A 17088-nucleotide genomic window follows, 5' to 3' on the forward strand; every position below is an offset into this window, starting at 1 on the left:
TATAACAGAAAATGAGTTTTAAGGTAATTTACTTGATAATAACGCTAGAAAAGATGAAAATAAACTCTGGAGTGACCGTTACTTCGCAAAGTTATTTCTTGCGACGGCAGAGTTCAACTGAAGAGACCGTGAATCATCAAAATCAAGCTAGTAACGGTGAGTCAAAGTGTGTAATATTCGTCTTCAGAAGTTACTCTTCATCATTCTCATAATCACCGTATTGTATCTGCGTCTTTTAAAAGAGAAAATTTAAGGCTTTTGAAGCTTAACCATCATACCTTTATTTTCCATGTCACAATTTCTGCTTTTTGTTCGTTATTTTATATTTAGAAAGATCGAGAAAATTGACTGGGAAACGGTTGAGGCCACCAGCTACACAATTGGGGGTGACTGACTCAAGTTTGCAGGGGCTCCACAAGATGGCGCCAGCGATTCAACGATGGAGATATGAACCAGACCACTGAGGTGATGTAAACAGCTTCTTATGACATTAAGAATAGAAAAAGTAGAGTATACTCAACAGTGAAATAAATATCATAAATCAAACACCAGAAAAAGCATTGATGGCAACTTTTAGTGGACTGCACTTTTTTTTTTTAACGAAATATTATTAGATATTAAATACTAACACCCTAAAATTCTCTGAACATCACAATAATTTTTCTGTTCAAGATTTGGCTGAAGTGAAATATCTTACTCCTAAATTTTTCTCACAGAAATTCTGTAACACGTCTCCATAATTTATTCATATATTTCATACCAGTTAGATGAAGCAAGAATTTCAGAGGTATATTATTCAGTCTTTGATGAATTGTAGACAAATAGAACAGTGAGGTCTCTGTAAGCATTATACTACACAAAGATCAACAAGGAATTGATTTCAAAGAGGGTTAAAAGTAAAATCTCTTTTTTATTATATACATTTGTTACTTCACTAGTGCTTTAACTATTAGAAGATTTTATAAAAACACTCTAAATGATCCGTGGACATTATCATTTACTAAATAGATTATTGAGCTGTTGAAAGAAGGATTTGCAGAGGTATTACATTAAGATTAAATCAGACAAATACAGGTCACTTTTGAATAAATTTGCCAATTTCTGATGTGTTATAATGCTTCACTCCCTGGGTATAAACAAGCACAGATGTCATTTCATAGTTTTGTAGTGTTTTGATCACTTTGATCTGTTGACATGATTAAATTTGTCGCATCAAAACATCCCTACTTTGGAGATTAAAAGACATTTTTCTGGACCAGAGCGCACAGATGACAAGCGTTTGCAGAGGGAGTTGTGCTGAGGAGAGGTAAACTTCTGTGGTGAGGTGTTTCATTAATTCTTTTTTATGTGTACAGCTAGGTCATTCTTCTTCTGATTGTTGGCTACAGCAGTGCTCTTCAGGAAGTGTGATCTTTTTTTTTTACTGTTAATGTAGGGGTCGGGTCACTGTAGCTTGAGAAATGTTGATGTCAGCCAGGATAAAAGGGAATTTAGTGTCACAGAAAGGAAAAAGGATTAAAATTGACGAGTTAAACATGATGATTAAAAGTAATATACATGATACCATGTAACTTTTTGTTTCAAAATGTCTGTAATATTCAATAAATGTGGTGTCATCAGAGGGCGCTGTGTCTATTCGAAAACATGGTTTCTCTGTTGAATGTAGTTGAAGTTTCTTAGAGTCAACAGATTACTACTTTTCTTCTCAGTGTAGATTAACACTGTACTTATAGCTCTTTTTCCTCATTTCATAGTTAATGTTTTTAGTACCTTTAGGTGGTGATTATTTTTGGTGCTTTTTCTATAGACTTCGTTTTAAATTTAAAGCACTAAAATTTTCGACGTGTTTGCACTTTTTCTGGATATACCTGTAAATTACTGATCTTTAAAGCTCCACTATATTTCATGCCTTTAATGCAGCTAACCTTTAAGCTTTCTGATGATATTTTATCTAAAGGAATACTGACACCTGTGTCCTGACTGACACCTCAAAGAAACACTCACAGTGCCATAGTTGGAACTTGAGATGAGTTTAGCCTCTGAAAAACAAATCATCTCAATGGCCAACCACATGCAGGGTGCTGGTCCTAAGGGTTAGAGGGATAACTCATGACCACAAACAGGTGAGTACAACTAATTTTCCTGATGGGTAAGTACAGTTAATTTTCCTTTGCAGAAAGGCAATCTTACTTAGTATCCTGCCATCTACAATAGCAACACAAGTATTATTTTAAACAAACTTGTCTTAACTAAATCAGTACAAGTCTGTTCATCAGTGTGCTTTGGACTGAAATGTGATGAAGTGTGTATTTCCTACTGCTGGTAAAGAATCATTGTCTGGCACACCTGATGAAAAGAGTTTCAGCGTAATTGCTTCAATGTGTAGATTATTTAGCCAACAAGATACAAAAAGTCTCAGGGCTCACATTTCCAGTTATAATAAACGTAACAAACGTACTGAAAAGGAAACAAAAACACAATGTTAATTAATTTTACACAATAGATATCTGCAAATCATTGACCAGACATGGTTAGTTAAACAGCCTAGCCATGAATTAACTGTTGTTTTATCACCCACCATATTTTACACGTGATGATTTGAGAAACATTCCACAACAACTGGATTTCCATTTTCAAACTTGAGCCATGGATGTCATTTTTCATTTTCACTTTTACTGTAAATTATATTGCAGCAAGTAATTCTTCAGGTGAGTAACCTTTCACTAGAGCTGGTGCAGAAACTGCTGGAAAATACCCAAACTTTATATTATAATATGGCTTCACTAATTCAGAATTTGTTATAGCTGCTATTGTATATTGTTAGTGTGAGATTAATATTAAACTGCAACATGTCGTAGGCCATCTGTCCTGTACCTATTATGACAAATAAGTCACACAGTTTCAACAGAAAGTAAGCAGAAGAGAAATTACTGTATAATAATAAATAATAATACATTGATTTTGTGTAATGGTTTTCAGAGTACTCAAAGACACTTTACAGAATGCAAAACAAACATAAATCACATTAAAAACAGAACTCAATAATACAATGATTTGTTCAAAACACAATGATTTGTGTAGTATGCCATTTCAAATGTCCGCAGAGGTATTGTGGCTTAAGTGTAAATAAAGAGCAGTGTTAAGTATGGGACACAACAGAAATTATTAACAATTTCTAGTTACCTTTGATTTGACTTATCCCTGGCTGACATATTCTCTGCTTAATTGGCCTCAAGGGGGTGGGAGCTTGTTAGATACTTTGTGAGGTCAGGTTTGGCAAATTCAGCAAGGTCAATTAAGCCATGATACTGATGTTATTTAAATTTGTGTCATAGAAAAATATTGGAGGCTCAATGGGTGTGTCTCAAAGCGATAAACCTCAGTCCCCTCTTTCCTCTCTCCTCTCTCCCCCATGGCACCAAAAATACTTTCTGAGCCGCCATATTAAAAGATGTCTCAATCATTGATTGCGCTTGGAGAGAGGAGAGGGGAGGCTGATCAAAGGAGCAATAAGCGAGGAGACACAAGAACAGGCTTCACAGAAGTCTTTCCACTGTCGGACACGCCCCCATGTGGAATATCACTCAGTAATTGAATGCTGCAGAAACTCTGACTGATACAGTACATAAACAAAGTTGAAAACAGCCACTGAGGATCGTTCTAAACCAGGTCATAAACCTGAGATTAAAAAAGTGTTTGATGTGACTTTGAAGAATAAAATACCTAAAACATCAGTCATAAAAGCAATATTAAAGAGGACTAAATTTTTTTAGGACTAGGTGAAACAATCCCTTGGTCAGTTCGGACAGTTTACCTGAAAATTGAGTGGGGAGAATCAGCAGTGGGAACTGTGATGCCATGTGTGGGATTGGGCTGTGAGCTGGGGGCTTTGAACCCCCCCTCCCAACTATAGGGCTGAGTACCATTCACATTTGAAACAATACGGCACAGATGGACGGAATCTGGCAAATGGTACTGGTACTCAACTGTACCAATTTTAGGTACTTTTTCGTGTTTGCGTGGTAAAAAAAATACCACTTTGTTTAATAATAAAATGATTTTTTTTTAAATTTAACATATTTGTTGTTTTTTTTTTAATGTATAACAGTATTAATGGATAACCTTGTAATGCTGTGTTCATGTCCAGCATGGAGAATTGCCCACTCTTCCATTCCCTCAAAGTCACAACGATGCATTAAGGTACTAGCCTGTTCAGCTGCCACTAAGAGAGCTTTCACGACTTGGCGTTGACCTGACCCCTTCCAGCCTTGCTGCACAGCTTCAGCTGCCAGCTCGACATACCTTAGGCTCTTGCGTCTGTAGTCCTCCTCCATTAACTGCCAGTTGTTTATAAGGACTCTCAATTCTTGTAGTGGATCTCAAGGTAGTGTTAACTAAAAATTAACTAAGCTTAGGTGATATAAAAATGATATCACAACCTGCCCCCCTCTGCTGAAATCAAAGGTCATCTCAGACGAGTCCATTTTCTCTGAGATGTTCGTTCCTGGAAAGATGATCTTTTTTGGTGAGTAAATACAACTGTTAAAAGAAATTCAAACCAAAATGATTTGGTAAACAGTTGTGCGTGCCATAGTAAATACTATGTAGTTGGATTAATGAATGGGAGGTAATTATTTCTAATCTTTGAGTGTGTCAGTGTTAACACGTATTGAGCGTATAGAGTTAGGGTCAATGACAATTTCAATAAGAATACCTGTAAGTAATTATTACAGTTATTATTTTCACTCAGATGATAAACACATTTTCTTTCAGGACCACACTTCAGAAATCTGCAGAAGGATACTAACAGCTCGGGACAGCAGAAACATCTACCTCAGGTAAATACTGGCATCAAGATTAAATGTTTTAGTTTTCAATTCTGGTAGGGTTATGATCTAAGTACTTAATAAAGCAATAATGTCTTAAGTATGCTAAAAACCAAAACGGTCTTACTGCGTTAGTAAAAAAAACGATATACTTATAAGTACTCTCAACTTAAGTCTAAAGTTCAGAATTAAGAGAATACTAGTTACATATTAACTTTATAGCACCACTATCAGGGCAATGAATATCAACATAGCTATCATTAAACATTTTTATTCAGGGACAAATATTCGGCCATTTGAAGAAAAAGCTCAATAGTAATTCAGTATAACAGATATATGGTTGAATGGTTCTGAATGGAATTGGTTTTCTTCCTTGTGACACAATGAGCCCACTGACAAGGGGGAAAAACGTGACTTTTCCTCACCTGTTGATGGTCTTAAAAACTTAAAATGAAAACTGAATCAAATTAACACAACCATTGACAGTATTTTGCGTCTTCCTCGTTATCCTCAACTAATCATTCACATAAATGACAACACAGCCTTTAGTGGCATCTGGAACCCCTCACAGCATTTCCACCTTCAACTACAAACACTATATCTACCAGTTGTACCGTATGGCTTGCTTTGATGATCTAATTGATGTTAACAAGGGGGAAATCACCCTGTACCCATCAGTTCTATGCTCTGGGACAAGATTGTTAAAGTTAAAAGTAGGTCTACAAAAACAATTTTGATAATCAGTGAATTTGACAATAGTTTTTTTCAATTTAACGATGAATCTGACTCAAAACATCTATTTTTTCTATTTCTTTTGTTCAGAACTAGTATTTTTCACAAGTACAGTGACAATTATTGTGAAAAAAGGACCAATGACAGGCTATTTAAGGCTGGCTCTTATGTTTGGGATGCAATCCGTTAAAACAGTCGTTAAATTAAGTGGACATAACCTGTTTGTCAAGTACTCACTCAGTGTTTGTTGTTCTTTTGAGAGAGAAAATAAGAAAACTGTATGATTACACAAAATGACAGAGTAAACAATTGTCTTTTTAAAAATAAACCATGATTAATATTTAATAAAAAGGTCAATAACAAAAAGAAAATTTACAGAAATGTTCATCAAATATAACAGATAAACTTGATGAGTGGTTGAAAGAATCCTGAACCTGAAAAACTGGGTGTAACTACATCACTGAAATATTATCCCATTACTCTTAAAATAACCAGTATTTAAATAATCCTAAACTACCTTTACTTTGCTTCTTAACTTCCTTAATTTAATGAGATCACTCATCAACCTGTCTAAATGCATCATTCTGTCTCAGTCATACTTGTGTATAGTCAGTGTCATCAGCCAGACCTTCTTTGAGAGTTAAAAATCAAAACTAGTTCTCATGGATTGAATTGCATGCTTGCTGCTGTCATGTTAAGTTAAAGGAAGTAAAAGTTATTTAAATATAAATAAAAACTATATAAACGTTTTTTAAATGGTAGATCCTGAGTTTTCCCTAATGCCAGTAAATGTGCTTGACTGATAACAGTGTTACATGAGAGGCTGTTAGCTTGTCAGTCATCCCTAATACCTATGACAGGGATCTGTTGGAGATTGTGTGTTAGTGTGTGTGTGAGCCTGAGAGAGAAACAGTATGATTAAGAGAGTTTTTGAACTGCTCTACTACAGACAACACTCATGTTGTGATGTTGCAGGTTTCCAAACCACTTACTACCTGCTATGTATGAATGTACTCTGTATGTACTACACACTGCCTAGTGATTCTAAATGTATCAGTATAGCTGTTCTGTTGGGTGTATTCTGTTGTGTACTATGCTTGTTTTCAGTTTTGGAAAGCAGAAATACAGCTGATGGAAAAAAAACATGTCTATATAATCTATAAATGGTTTGAAAAAAATATAAGAAATGGTTTATTTTGACTTAAATGAATTTAGTAGAAGTGAAGAGTTACATATGAGATGGTATCACCTCTGTAATATCTAGAAGTGACTCCTTTAACATCTCTACACTTGTCTAACATTAGTCTTTTGGTATTATTTTAATGCTAAGTCATTCAAGTAGGTGACAGCCAATTAAGATACACGACAACACGACAACAGCAATGCACCTAAAACTGAGTGCCACCCACTATGAATAAAACAAACCAGCATTCGCACAGTGCATTGTGCTAGACTAGCCCGTTGTACACTGAGAAATTTTCCTGAATCAGTTGGACATTTGGGAATCTTTATCATACTGCAGATTAAGCTGTTTTTCCAGGAACTACATACTAAACAAAGACTAAATCAGTGTAGATGGTGATTTTGGAAAACAGCCTTGGTCTCATGTACTGCTTATACTTGTCAAACAGGATGACCAGTAAACAATAGGACAAGACAAGTTCTTAGAGACATACCAAACATTTCCAAACATTAAAATGGAATATATTTAGAATTTTTAGTGACTTACCTCACTACTTAAGCACCTCTCCTCTTTAGATGTCTCATTCCTGTGTTCCTGCACTGCGCCATGTATAGTTCACAGTGCAAACTTTGCTTTTAACACACTTTCCTGCTTAATCTGATGTAAAATGCCACCAAACTGCCTTCTCTGCCACACTTTTTGTTTTACTTATTATTACTTTGTGTTTTTAATTGTTTCACTTTAAATTCTTTACTGTATTTCAATACTGCTGGTGTAAAGAGCTGTTAAACTGCCTTTAATATTTCACAACAGTGACAGTAAAAATCTGGTTTATTCAATTCATATCACCCTTGTGTTTTTGCTTATGAAAACATCTTTTTCACACTCTCTAACACTTTTTTTTTCAGTTGAATCAGTCTCTGATGTTTACAGCAGAGTGACGTCATGGCGACTGCAGCAGCAGGTGAGTTTGGTTAACTGACAAGAACAGGGGCCTGTACTATGAAGCTGGATTAAGTCATCCAGGATAACTCTGCGACAACTTGCTGAACTTCACCGGATCTCCGTTATCCAGATCTGCTGTACTACAAAGCTCGTTATCAATTCGATAAGTGAATCTGGCTGGGATCTGTGCGCGCACACATGAAATGGGCGTGGTTAGCGGCCCTAGAGCATTGTCAATGGACAATGGAAAAGAGAGCAGCCTAATTTACGGCGCAGGAGCAGCAAATAATCCTGCAAAAATAAGAGTACCGCAATATAATCCAGGCCAGGAGCAACACAACTGCGGCTGGGAGAAGCCGGAGGGATTGCTGGCAAAAAATTGCTGACTCTGTGAATGCGTAAATTTCCATAATGCTGATATTAATAGATCTATCTCATCATGTGACGGTGCAGTTAGGACCTTATTCATTCATGTTGTCAGTCAGTGTGTGTGTGATCAGCATCATATCCGACCTCATAATTAGAAAGAGTCCACTTTCCTACAAATCCCAAGGAAAACGCTCATTATAGGCAGTTTGTGTTGCAGATGCAATAGCAATGGGGGAAAAAGGACGTGGGAGCAAATAAAAAATAAATATAAAAACATCCTTCAAAGTGGTCAATATGAAAGATTCCATTTGCACACATTTCTACTTTTCCCTGACAATATCTCAGTTATGATGATCAGTAAGATATTGTTTGTTCACAGCCCACAAGAAAAAATGTTGGGCCAAAAAGACAGGGGGCGGTCCCGCACCGGAGGACTTCACTCCAGCTGAGCAAATTGGTGACCGAGCAGTCTTATATGCCCGCCCGAGAGAACCGATTGGTCAGCGGGCGGTCTGTCACACCCTGTGAGCTCTTATCCTGGAACTAAACCTACTCCGGACCAGGTTTGGCGTTCAGCATCAGTTACTGGGGCAACGTGTCTGGATAAAAAGAGATCCACATTCGTAGTACGGAAAACCCAAAACTTATACTGGAAGTTATCTCGCTAAGAGCTAATCCAGCTTCGTAGTACAGGCCCCAGGTAACATTCTTCCCTCTGTTTATATATTATACATACAACAGAAAGAATAGCTTCTTACTGACTCGTTCAAACAGGACAGACACAGAAAACAGCATTTTTATCATGACCTGAAAATTTCGGCTCTCCAAGTTGCATAGTATGATATATGGCATGTAGAGGTAAAAATATCAATACACGGGTATCTGATGTAAGTTGGTTTCTTTACTGTTAACTGTAAACAGTCTGTTTATCTGTGATAACACTGATCTGTATTCTTCCAATTACAGATGATCAGTTTCCTGTGAGGCGCAGAAACAGCATGGAAAGGTTGCCACCTTACTGTGAGTCTAACATAAATTCAACTTCATCAGGGAACCTGTGATTAAGATATCTATGAAAAACATGTTAGAGTGGATTATGAAAAGTCCATAGATTTGAAAATAAATGGAGTCATAAATAAAAAAATAAAAGTTAATCTTTGTCAAATCCTCATATTTCCCAGTGTCTGAGCTGAGGGTTGTTCTGCTGGGAAACAGCTGGTCTGAGAGGAGTTCAGTGGGAAACTTTATACTGAGACAGACTGAGTTCAACACTGAGGAAGAACCAGACAGATGTTTAAGGGTCAGAGGACGGATAAAGGAGAAATATGTGGTTCTCATCAACACTCCAGATCTGCTGAGCCCAAACATTTCTGAAGGAAAACTGACAGAACATGTGACAGACTGTGTGAGATTCTCTGGTCCTGGACCTCATGTGTTCCTGCTGGTCCTACAGTCTGAAGACTTCAGTCAGGAACAAAAACTGAGACTCTGCAGAGTCCTTAGACGCTTTAGTGATCAATCATTAGATCATTCACTGATACTGATATCATCATCCAGGAAACACAGCTCAAGTATCTCTAAAAGGTATGTACCCATCAATACCATGATCAAAGAGTGTAGGGACCGATATGTGGAGAAGACAAACCTTGAACTTTCAGAGCTGATGACACATTTGATTCAAGTGGTGAAGGAGCATGATGGAAAGCATGTCAGCTGTCATCTTTTCATGGATCCTACTGCTGAAAAACAAATCACACAACAGGAGAAAACAAGGCCTGATATCCTACATGCTGTTACTTCTGCTGGTAAGAGAAAGATCTGTTTCAATAAAAGTGTTTTAACTGTTCCTACACAAATTGATATTGATGAATATTACATGAGGCTGAACATTAATGTGTCCCTTTTTACAGGTCTGCATGTCAGTTATGATAAAGTGACACCTTCTACCCCAGGAGAAAGTAAGTAAACTATTAAAAAAACGTGTTATTGTCTCTGAGTGTCGTCTTAACATGATGAGAGTGAAAGAGAGCTGACTGACAGGACATCAGCATGACTGACATCAAGTTGGAGGGAGTTTGTGAATCTACTGACACTGACACTGAATCCCCTTTTCTCAGGTTCACCTCTTGTTGTAGATGCATAAAGTTTAAATAAAATATGGAAAAGAAATAAGTTGAGCTCAAGTAAAAGTCATAATGCAGTACATATTAGAAATAAAACATATTGAGGTTTGTGTAAAGACTGTGAATATAACAGCAACAGTGTTACAGAGAAGTAATGTGGATTCTGTCTTTTTCATCTTTGTGATGAGCTGAAAAAAATAACCTGAACCATTGTTACATTCAAAAAATGTAGTTGACATGTAGAGTTTTAATTAAAATATCAAGATGCCCTCAGTAAATGCCATCCACTACGTTATTCTTGCAGAATGAGAGAGACAGGTTAAAGGTGTCAAACTTAATAAACAAAACAATGACTCTTCACTCAAAGATGACCATTTAAATCAGGTAGCTAGCTGTACAGATTAAATTTTCTCTGATATGTGACTTGATGTCTCTCCATTTGTGTTACAGTCAGAATTCTGCTGCTTGGGAAAAATGATGACAAAATAAAGTTCAGTGAAGTCATCACTCACAAAGAACAACATTGGCCACATCATTTACCAAAGCCTTTTGCAGCCAAACAGATGTTGGAGACTGGAGAGTGGAGAGGAAAGCCTCTAAAAGTGGTAAAAACTCCAAATGTTTTCAGTCTGTCTGTGGAGAAGCTCAGAGGAGAGATGAAGAACGCTGTGAGTCTTTGTCCTCCAGGACCAAATGTTCTGCTGCTGTTAGTGAAACCGTCTGAGTTCACTGAAGAGAACAGACAAACACTGAAGATCATCCTCAGTCTGTTTGGTCAAGATGCTTTCAAACACTCAGTGGTCGTCAGCTCACATGAAGACGGTCAACCAGAAGACTCTTTTAGACGACTACTCAAAGACTGTGGAGGACGACTCTACAGCATGTCTGAAGATAACCACAGTTCTCTAATGACACAGATTGAAAGTCTTGTTGATGAGAACAGAGGAGCCTTCCTCACCCTCACTGAGGAGTTAATCCCTCTGAAGTCTGAACACATGAAACCAGCTCTAAACCTGGTCCTGTGTGGGAGCAGAGGATCAGGGAAGACTTCAGCAGCAGAGGCCATTTTAGGTCAGACAGGTCTTCATTCAGCCTCCAGCTCATCAGAGTGTGTTCAACATCAGGGAGAGGTGTGTGGACGTTGGGTTTCTCTGGTGGAGCTTCCTGCTCTGTGTGGAAAACCTCTGAAGACAGTGATGGAGGAATCACTCAGGTGTGTCTCCCTCTGTGATCCTGAGGGTGTCCATGCCTTCATCCTGGTCCTCCCTTTGGATCCTCTCACTGATGAAGACAAGGGAGAGTTAAAGATCATCCAGGAAACCTTCAGCTCTCAAGTCAATGACTTCACCATGATCCTGTTCACTGTAGAGTCAGATCCTTCGGCTCCAGCTGATGTTAACTTTGTAGAGAAAGACCAGGACATTCAGAGACTCATTCAGAGCTGTGGAGGGAGACATTTAGTTCTCAACATCAAAGATCAGCAGCAGATCCCAGAGCTGATGGACATGGTGGGGAAGATGCAAAAATATGAAGACAAACCAAGAAGCTTTACTACGGAAATGTACGCACATGCCCAGATGGAAAAGATCATACTACATGCTAAGCTTGAAGATCAGATAATTTGTAAGTACAACAAGTGTGAGCTTGTAAAAATGAATGAGATGAGCTACATTGATTTAATTCGTATGTCAAAAAACATGTCTGAGGTAATGCATCTAGTGTTTTAACAGCAGCCATTTAAAGTAATGCTCTACTATTTTGTTTCTTAGGTGATGATGTGAAGCAGAGCTCAGAGCGTTTCAGGATTGTGCTGATCGGGAAGACTGGCAGTGGGAAGAGCTCTTCAGCAAACACCATCCTGGGACGAGAGGAGTTTAAAGCAGAACCAAGCCAAAGATCCGTTACCAAACACTGTCGGAAAGCTTACAGTGAAGTAGACGGTCGTCCTATCACTGTGGTTGATACTCCCGGTCTGTTTGACACAACTATGTCCCATGAAGAGGTCTATGAGGAGATGATAAATAGCATCAATCTTCTGGCTCCAGGACCACATGTCTTCTTGATGGTGTTAAAAATTGGCAGATTCACAAAGGAGGCGAAAAAGACATCGAAATTGATCAAGAAAGGCTTTGGAAAGGAAGCTGAAAAGTTCACCATCATCCTTTTAACTGGAGGAGATTCATTAAAGCATAACAATGTATCCATTGAAGACTACATTGAAAATCAGTGTGATGAGTCCTTCAAGAAACTGATCTCTGACTGTGGAGGAAGATACCACGTGTTTGATAACCATGATGAACAAAACAGAACCCAGGTCAGTGAGCTGATAGCAAAGATCGACACAATGGTGAAGACAAATGGAGGCAGCTGCTTCACCAATGAGACACTGCAAGAAGCTGAAACTGCAATAAAGAAAGAAATGGAGAGACTGCTGATGGAGAAGGAAGAGGAGATGAGGAAGGAGAGGGAGGAACTTCAGAGAAAACGTGAGGAAGAAATGAAAGAAATGGAGGAAAGAATAAAAAAACAAGAAGAAGACATGAAAAAAGAGAGAGAAAAGAGAGAAAGAGAGCTTGAGGAAAAGGAAGCAAAAATAAAGAAGGAGCGAGAGAGCAGGCTAAAAGAACAGCAATTAAGAGAAGAAGAAGACAGGAAGAGAAGAGAACAAGAAGAACTTCAACGACTGGAGTGGGAACAGAAACTTAAAGTTTTGGAGAGAAAGATCAGCTTGGAGTCCGATAGAAACAAAACCACTGACAGACAGCTGAATGAGAGCAGAGTAATGATGGAAGAAGAAAGAGAGAGCTTAGAGAAAAAGCAAAGAGAATGGTGGGAAAAAAGAAAACGAGAAGAGGAACAGAGGAGACTGAAGGAACAAATAGAATTTAAGAAGCTTCAAGAAGAGTTTGAACTGGAAAGAGAAAACTATGAAAAGATGAGAAAGGAAGAGGTTCTGAAAAGACAAGAAGAAACAGAGAAGATGAATAGTCAACAGAGAGAAGAAATTGAAATGGAGAGAAAACAGAAAGAAAAAGAGTTAAAAGAAATGGAGGAAACAATAATGAAAGAGCGTGAGGTCAGACTGAAAGAACAACAGATGAGAGAAGAAGAAGACAGGAAGAGAAAAGAACAGGAAGAAGTTCAACGACTGGAGTGGAAACAAAAGCTCACAGCTTTGGAGGAAAAGATAGAATCAGAGTCAAAGAAAAAAGAAACAAGTGAAAGAAAGCTGAAAGAGACCAAAGAGAAACTAAAAAAAGAAAGGGACAACTTGGAGAACAAACAGAGGGAATGGTGGGAGGAACGTTTTAGAGAATATGAACATACACGATCTGAGGAACAAACAAAACTGAAAAAGCTGCAGGAGGAATATGAATCAGAAAAAGAAAACGACAAAAAGAAGAGAGAAGAAGAGGATCAAATTAGAAAGCAACGAGAAGAAAAAGAGAAAAAAGTCATGGAGGAGAAGTTTGAGACAGAATTGGAGAATCTGAAGAAAGCACATGAAGAAGAAGCCAGAAAGAAAGCTGAAGAGTTCAATGAATTCAAAGAGCAATACAAAAAGGAATCAGCAGCACAGATGGACGAGTATGAGAAACAGATCAAAGACAAAGACAAGAGATTTGACTTTTTGAAGGCGCTATCAGCCCACAATGAAGAAAAACTGAAGAAGAAAAATCGTGCTCTGCTGTATGACACAGTACGATATGTCACCAAGGGGACTCAAAACATGCCCAAAATCAACAAATTACTGAAAAAACACAAAAAAGAAATAAAGAAGGAGGAAACCGAAGATGGAAGAGAGAAACTGAAGGAAACTCATGAAAAAGAAATAACTGATCTGCTAGAAGAGCTCATGGAGGATGTGGACACATCATGGTGTACAATTTTGTAAGATTTTATATATGTAAAAATAATGACAGCAGGCAAGGACTGGCTTTCTTTCTCGACCTTTATTTAGATTCAAGGGCAGAAATGTGAAGAGTTAGTGGCTTTTTTACTCTTGATATTTTGCAGAGGATTGAACAGAGATATGAACCACAGCCAGATCATTAGCAATCAGCTATTACATGTCAAAGGCCTTGTGCACATGTAGTTGGGTTTTTTGAAAAACAAATGTCAATCTCTCTCTCTCTCTCTCTCTCTTTCTCCCCCCCCCCTCCCATTAGTTTTTAAAAATACTTTTTCTCCACACGCACCAGGCAAATCTGTCAATAAGTGGGACTCAAAGAATGTAAACCCCATATTTTTTAGTGTTGAAACCTGTGCTACCCAATCAGAATGAACCCCCATCATTCAGGTGTTACATTTGAAAACCAAAAGCTCCGTTTTCATACATGAAACCAGCGGTTTCAGAAAACATTGTTTCTAGAGCTGTCAAACTGTGGTTTTATGTTGTTGACAGGCCTAAATGTATAAACATATATGAAGTTTCCCAGATACCCGGCTATGTGTGGACATGGCCCAAATCAGTGAAAATATAACAGAATGCAGAATTCGACATAATCTTAACCTGTAATCATTGTAATGTGGAGGAGCTCAAACCACAGTTTATAAAACAGTGAAATTCAATCTGATTGTTGTGTTAGTTGACAAACTGATGATCTTTGGTGTTTTAATCAGTGTTTCACTGACTCACTGAGTCTCCTGACCTGCTGTCTGGGAAGGTTGCTCTTTTTGTTCCAACTTTAGAAAAATGTTATTGCACTCACTGAGAATGATAATAACCAAAAAAAAAAAAAACAGTTCATATTGATGTTCAATTGTTTACTTTTTGATCGATCCTTGGTTTTTGCATCTGTGATTGGAAAACATAAATAAAATGTGTCCTTTTGGCTCTGAGTGCCCTGATTTCAATGTTAAGTAACTGATAAGTAGATAAACGTTAACAGAGCTCACAGATTATTCTACACATTTTTATTTACCTCTATTGATCAGTATGTAATCAGTTACTCTGGATACTGGGAAATAGTTTTGGTATTATTAAATAGAAAATTAATTAAAGAGTGGTTTACATTACAATAGAATATAACTTTAATATATAAATTTGATTAGACCAAATGCTTTAAACCAGCTCTTTCTGTTGTAACATGTTCATCCTGAAATGCTCTGCGTGATTAACTCCAGTGTCACACAGAAACTGCTCACCTCAGGGCTTCATGACCAATAACAACATTGCATACTTGTTCCTGTTCTTGTGACTACCACATGCTAATTTTCCATCATCTCGGTGGATAACTCATTTTTGTTAAATTGCTCCCGACTTCCTGTGTTTGCAGGACTGAGCCCAGCAGAGGGAGCTCCGACAGACATCTGATTTAGTTTAAATTGACTTCTGCTCATTTCAGGGACCATTACACAGTTTGAATAATGATTAAAAAAAGCTATATCAAGCACCCTGGTAATGTGATCTTTAAGTGGCTTGTACTCCAAGAGTACAAGTTTTCAAGACCCTTTTAGTGGTTCTCTGTTCCTTTATTATCCTGTTCAACAGTTACCTCTCTCTGCCCTGTCAGTTCACGTTTCATCACGCCGTTTTGTGTTTGATTAATGGCACATCATTTATGAATCCACCTGAGGGGCAGGTAGAGGTGAGATCGGTTGGTTCTATGACATCTGCCTGTCTCAGTGGGAAGTGTTTTGACTGTTTTGTGATTGTTTTACCTTTTGTAAGATAAATATTCAGAAATAAATTTAGAATCTTTCAGCAGGTCGTTTTTTTACATGTATTTTTTCAATCTCTCCCTACACACTGCAGTCTGTAGTCTTTGGCACAAAGTACATTTTCCAAAAGGCCACAGATCAGGCAAAGTCTGCCCTTTGATGTCCTCTTGAGTTTTGTAGTTGTAAAGCTCCACAAAATGTAAAATTCAAACTAACTGCTATTTATCTAACTGCATTCACTTAAACCTGGTTTCAGTCAGAGCAAAGTAAGTCATGGAAACAAACAAGCTCCCAGCCAAAGACCTGTGCTACTTCATTTAACACAAGATTATTGTGTTTTTTCAGTCTTTATATAAGTTATTGTGAACTTTTTAAAGCTTAGTTATCAGCTTGTTACAACCATTCCAGTACTTTAACTTGACCCCCCAGACACATCAACGTAGGATAGGACAGATAACAGGATACTGTCTACAAACAGAAAGGTGGCTGACTGAAGTTCGCAGGAACTCCATGAGATGGCGCCAGTGACACAGAGGTTGAGATGTAAACCAAACCACTGAGGTGATGTAAACAGCTTTTTATTACTTTAGAAACAGGATTAAGTAGTGTGTGGTGTACTGTAACAAAAACTTACTATTCTCATAAAAGTATGTCATGTATGCGTAACTTAAAATTCTGACCTGACTTATTTAACTGTTAGTCAGCTGTCACTGCAACAAAAACTGTCTTGGTTCAATGAGTTTTGGTCACAGTATGGATGTGGCTGCAGAGAAAAACAAACTTTATGTAACCTTTAGCATAACAGTGCTTCACTTTTCTGACAGCAGGGGGCACCAGAGAGTTTTTATTTGTCACACACACAAAGGTATGTTACCGGTGGTCAAAAATATGAGGAAATGCTACGTCAGTACATTTGATGTTTCAAAGCTGCAGAGTCAGAGCAGGTTGTCTTTAAACCTCACAGTTACACCCCATCATGTAAAGTTTAAAACATTGTGTTTCTCTTTTCAGACTTCATTTGACTGCTAGACTTTTTACCCTTTTCAGCTCATCCTGTGGCTGGGATTCATTATTTTTGTCAGTTTCACTTTACTGCTGATGCTGCCGCAGCAAGAAAATCCCCAGGTGAGTCAACTTGACCTAAAGTAGATACAGAAAAATAACTAAATGTTAAAAGTAATGGTAGAGTGCTTGCTTGATTGATAGATAAGTGGGGATAGTGTTTAAACTGCAGGATGTTTTTGGA

General features: G+C 37.7%; 1 protein-coding gene across 1 annotated transcript; it reads left to right on the plus strand.

Annotated features, from left to right (window-relative positions):
• Nucleotides 1-10809: 10809 nt before the first annotated feature.
• Nucleotides 10810-14413, plus strand: LOC141790687 (uncharacterized). Its single transcript, XM_074670720.1, has 2 exons — nt 10810-11824; nt 11962-14413. Exons 1-2 carry the CDS (start codon nt 10835-10837, stop codon nt 14071-14073), a joined length of 3102 nt encoding a protein of 1033 aa, XP_074526821.1. The 5' UTR covers nt 10810-10834; the 3' UTR covers nt 14074-14413.
• The last annotated feature ends 2675 nt before the right edge of the window (nt 14414-17088 follow it).

This window comes from Halichoeres trimaculatus, unplaced genomic scaffold (genome assembly GCF_033239565.1).
Source record: "Halichoeres trimaculatus isolate MK-OKI-2021-1 unplaced genomic scaffold, fHalTri1.1 fHalTri1_scaffold_5, whole genome shotgun sequence".
Lineage (NCBI taxonomy): Eukaryota > Metazoa > Chordata > Actinopteri > Labriformes > Labridae > Halichoeres > Halichoeres trimaculatus.

Coding starts and splice junctions, on each gene's coding strand:
- LOC141790687 (XM_074670720.1), top strand. CDS start 10,835: ATGAAGAACGCTGTGAGTCTTTGTCCTCCAGGACCAAATGTTCTGCTG. Junction 11,825..11,961: donor AGTACAACAAGTGTGAGCTT/GTAAAAATGAAT, acceptor GATGATGTGAAG/CAGAGCTCAGAGCGTTTCAG.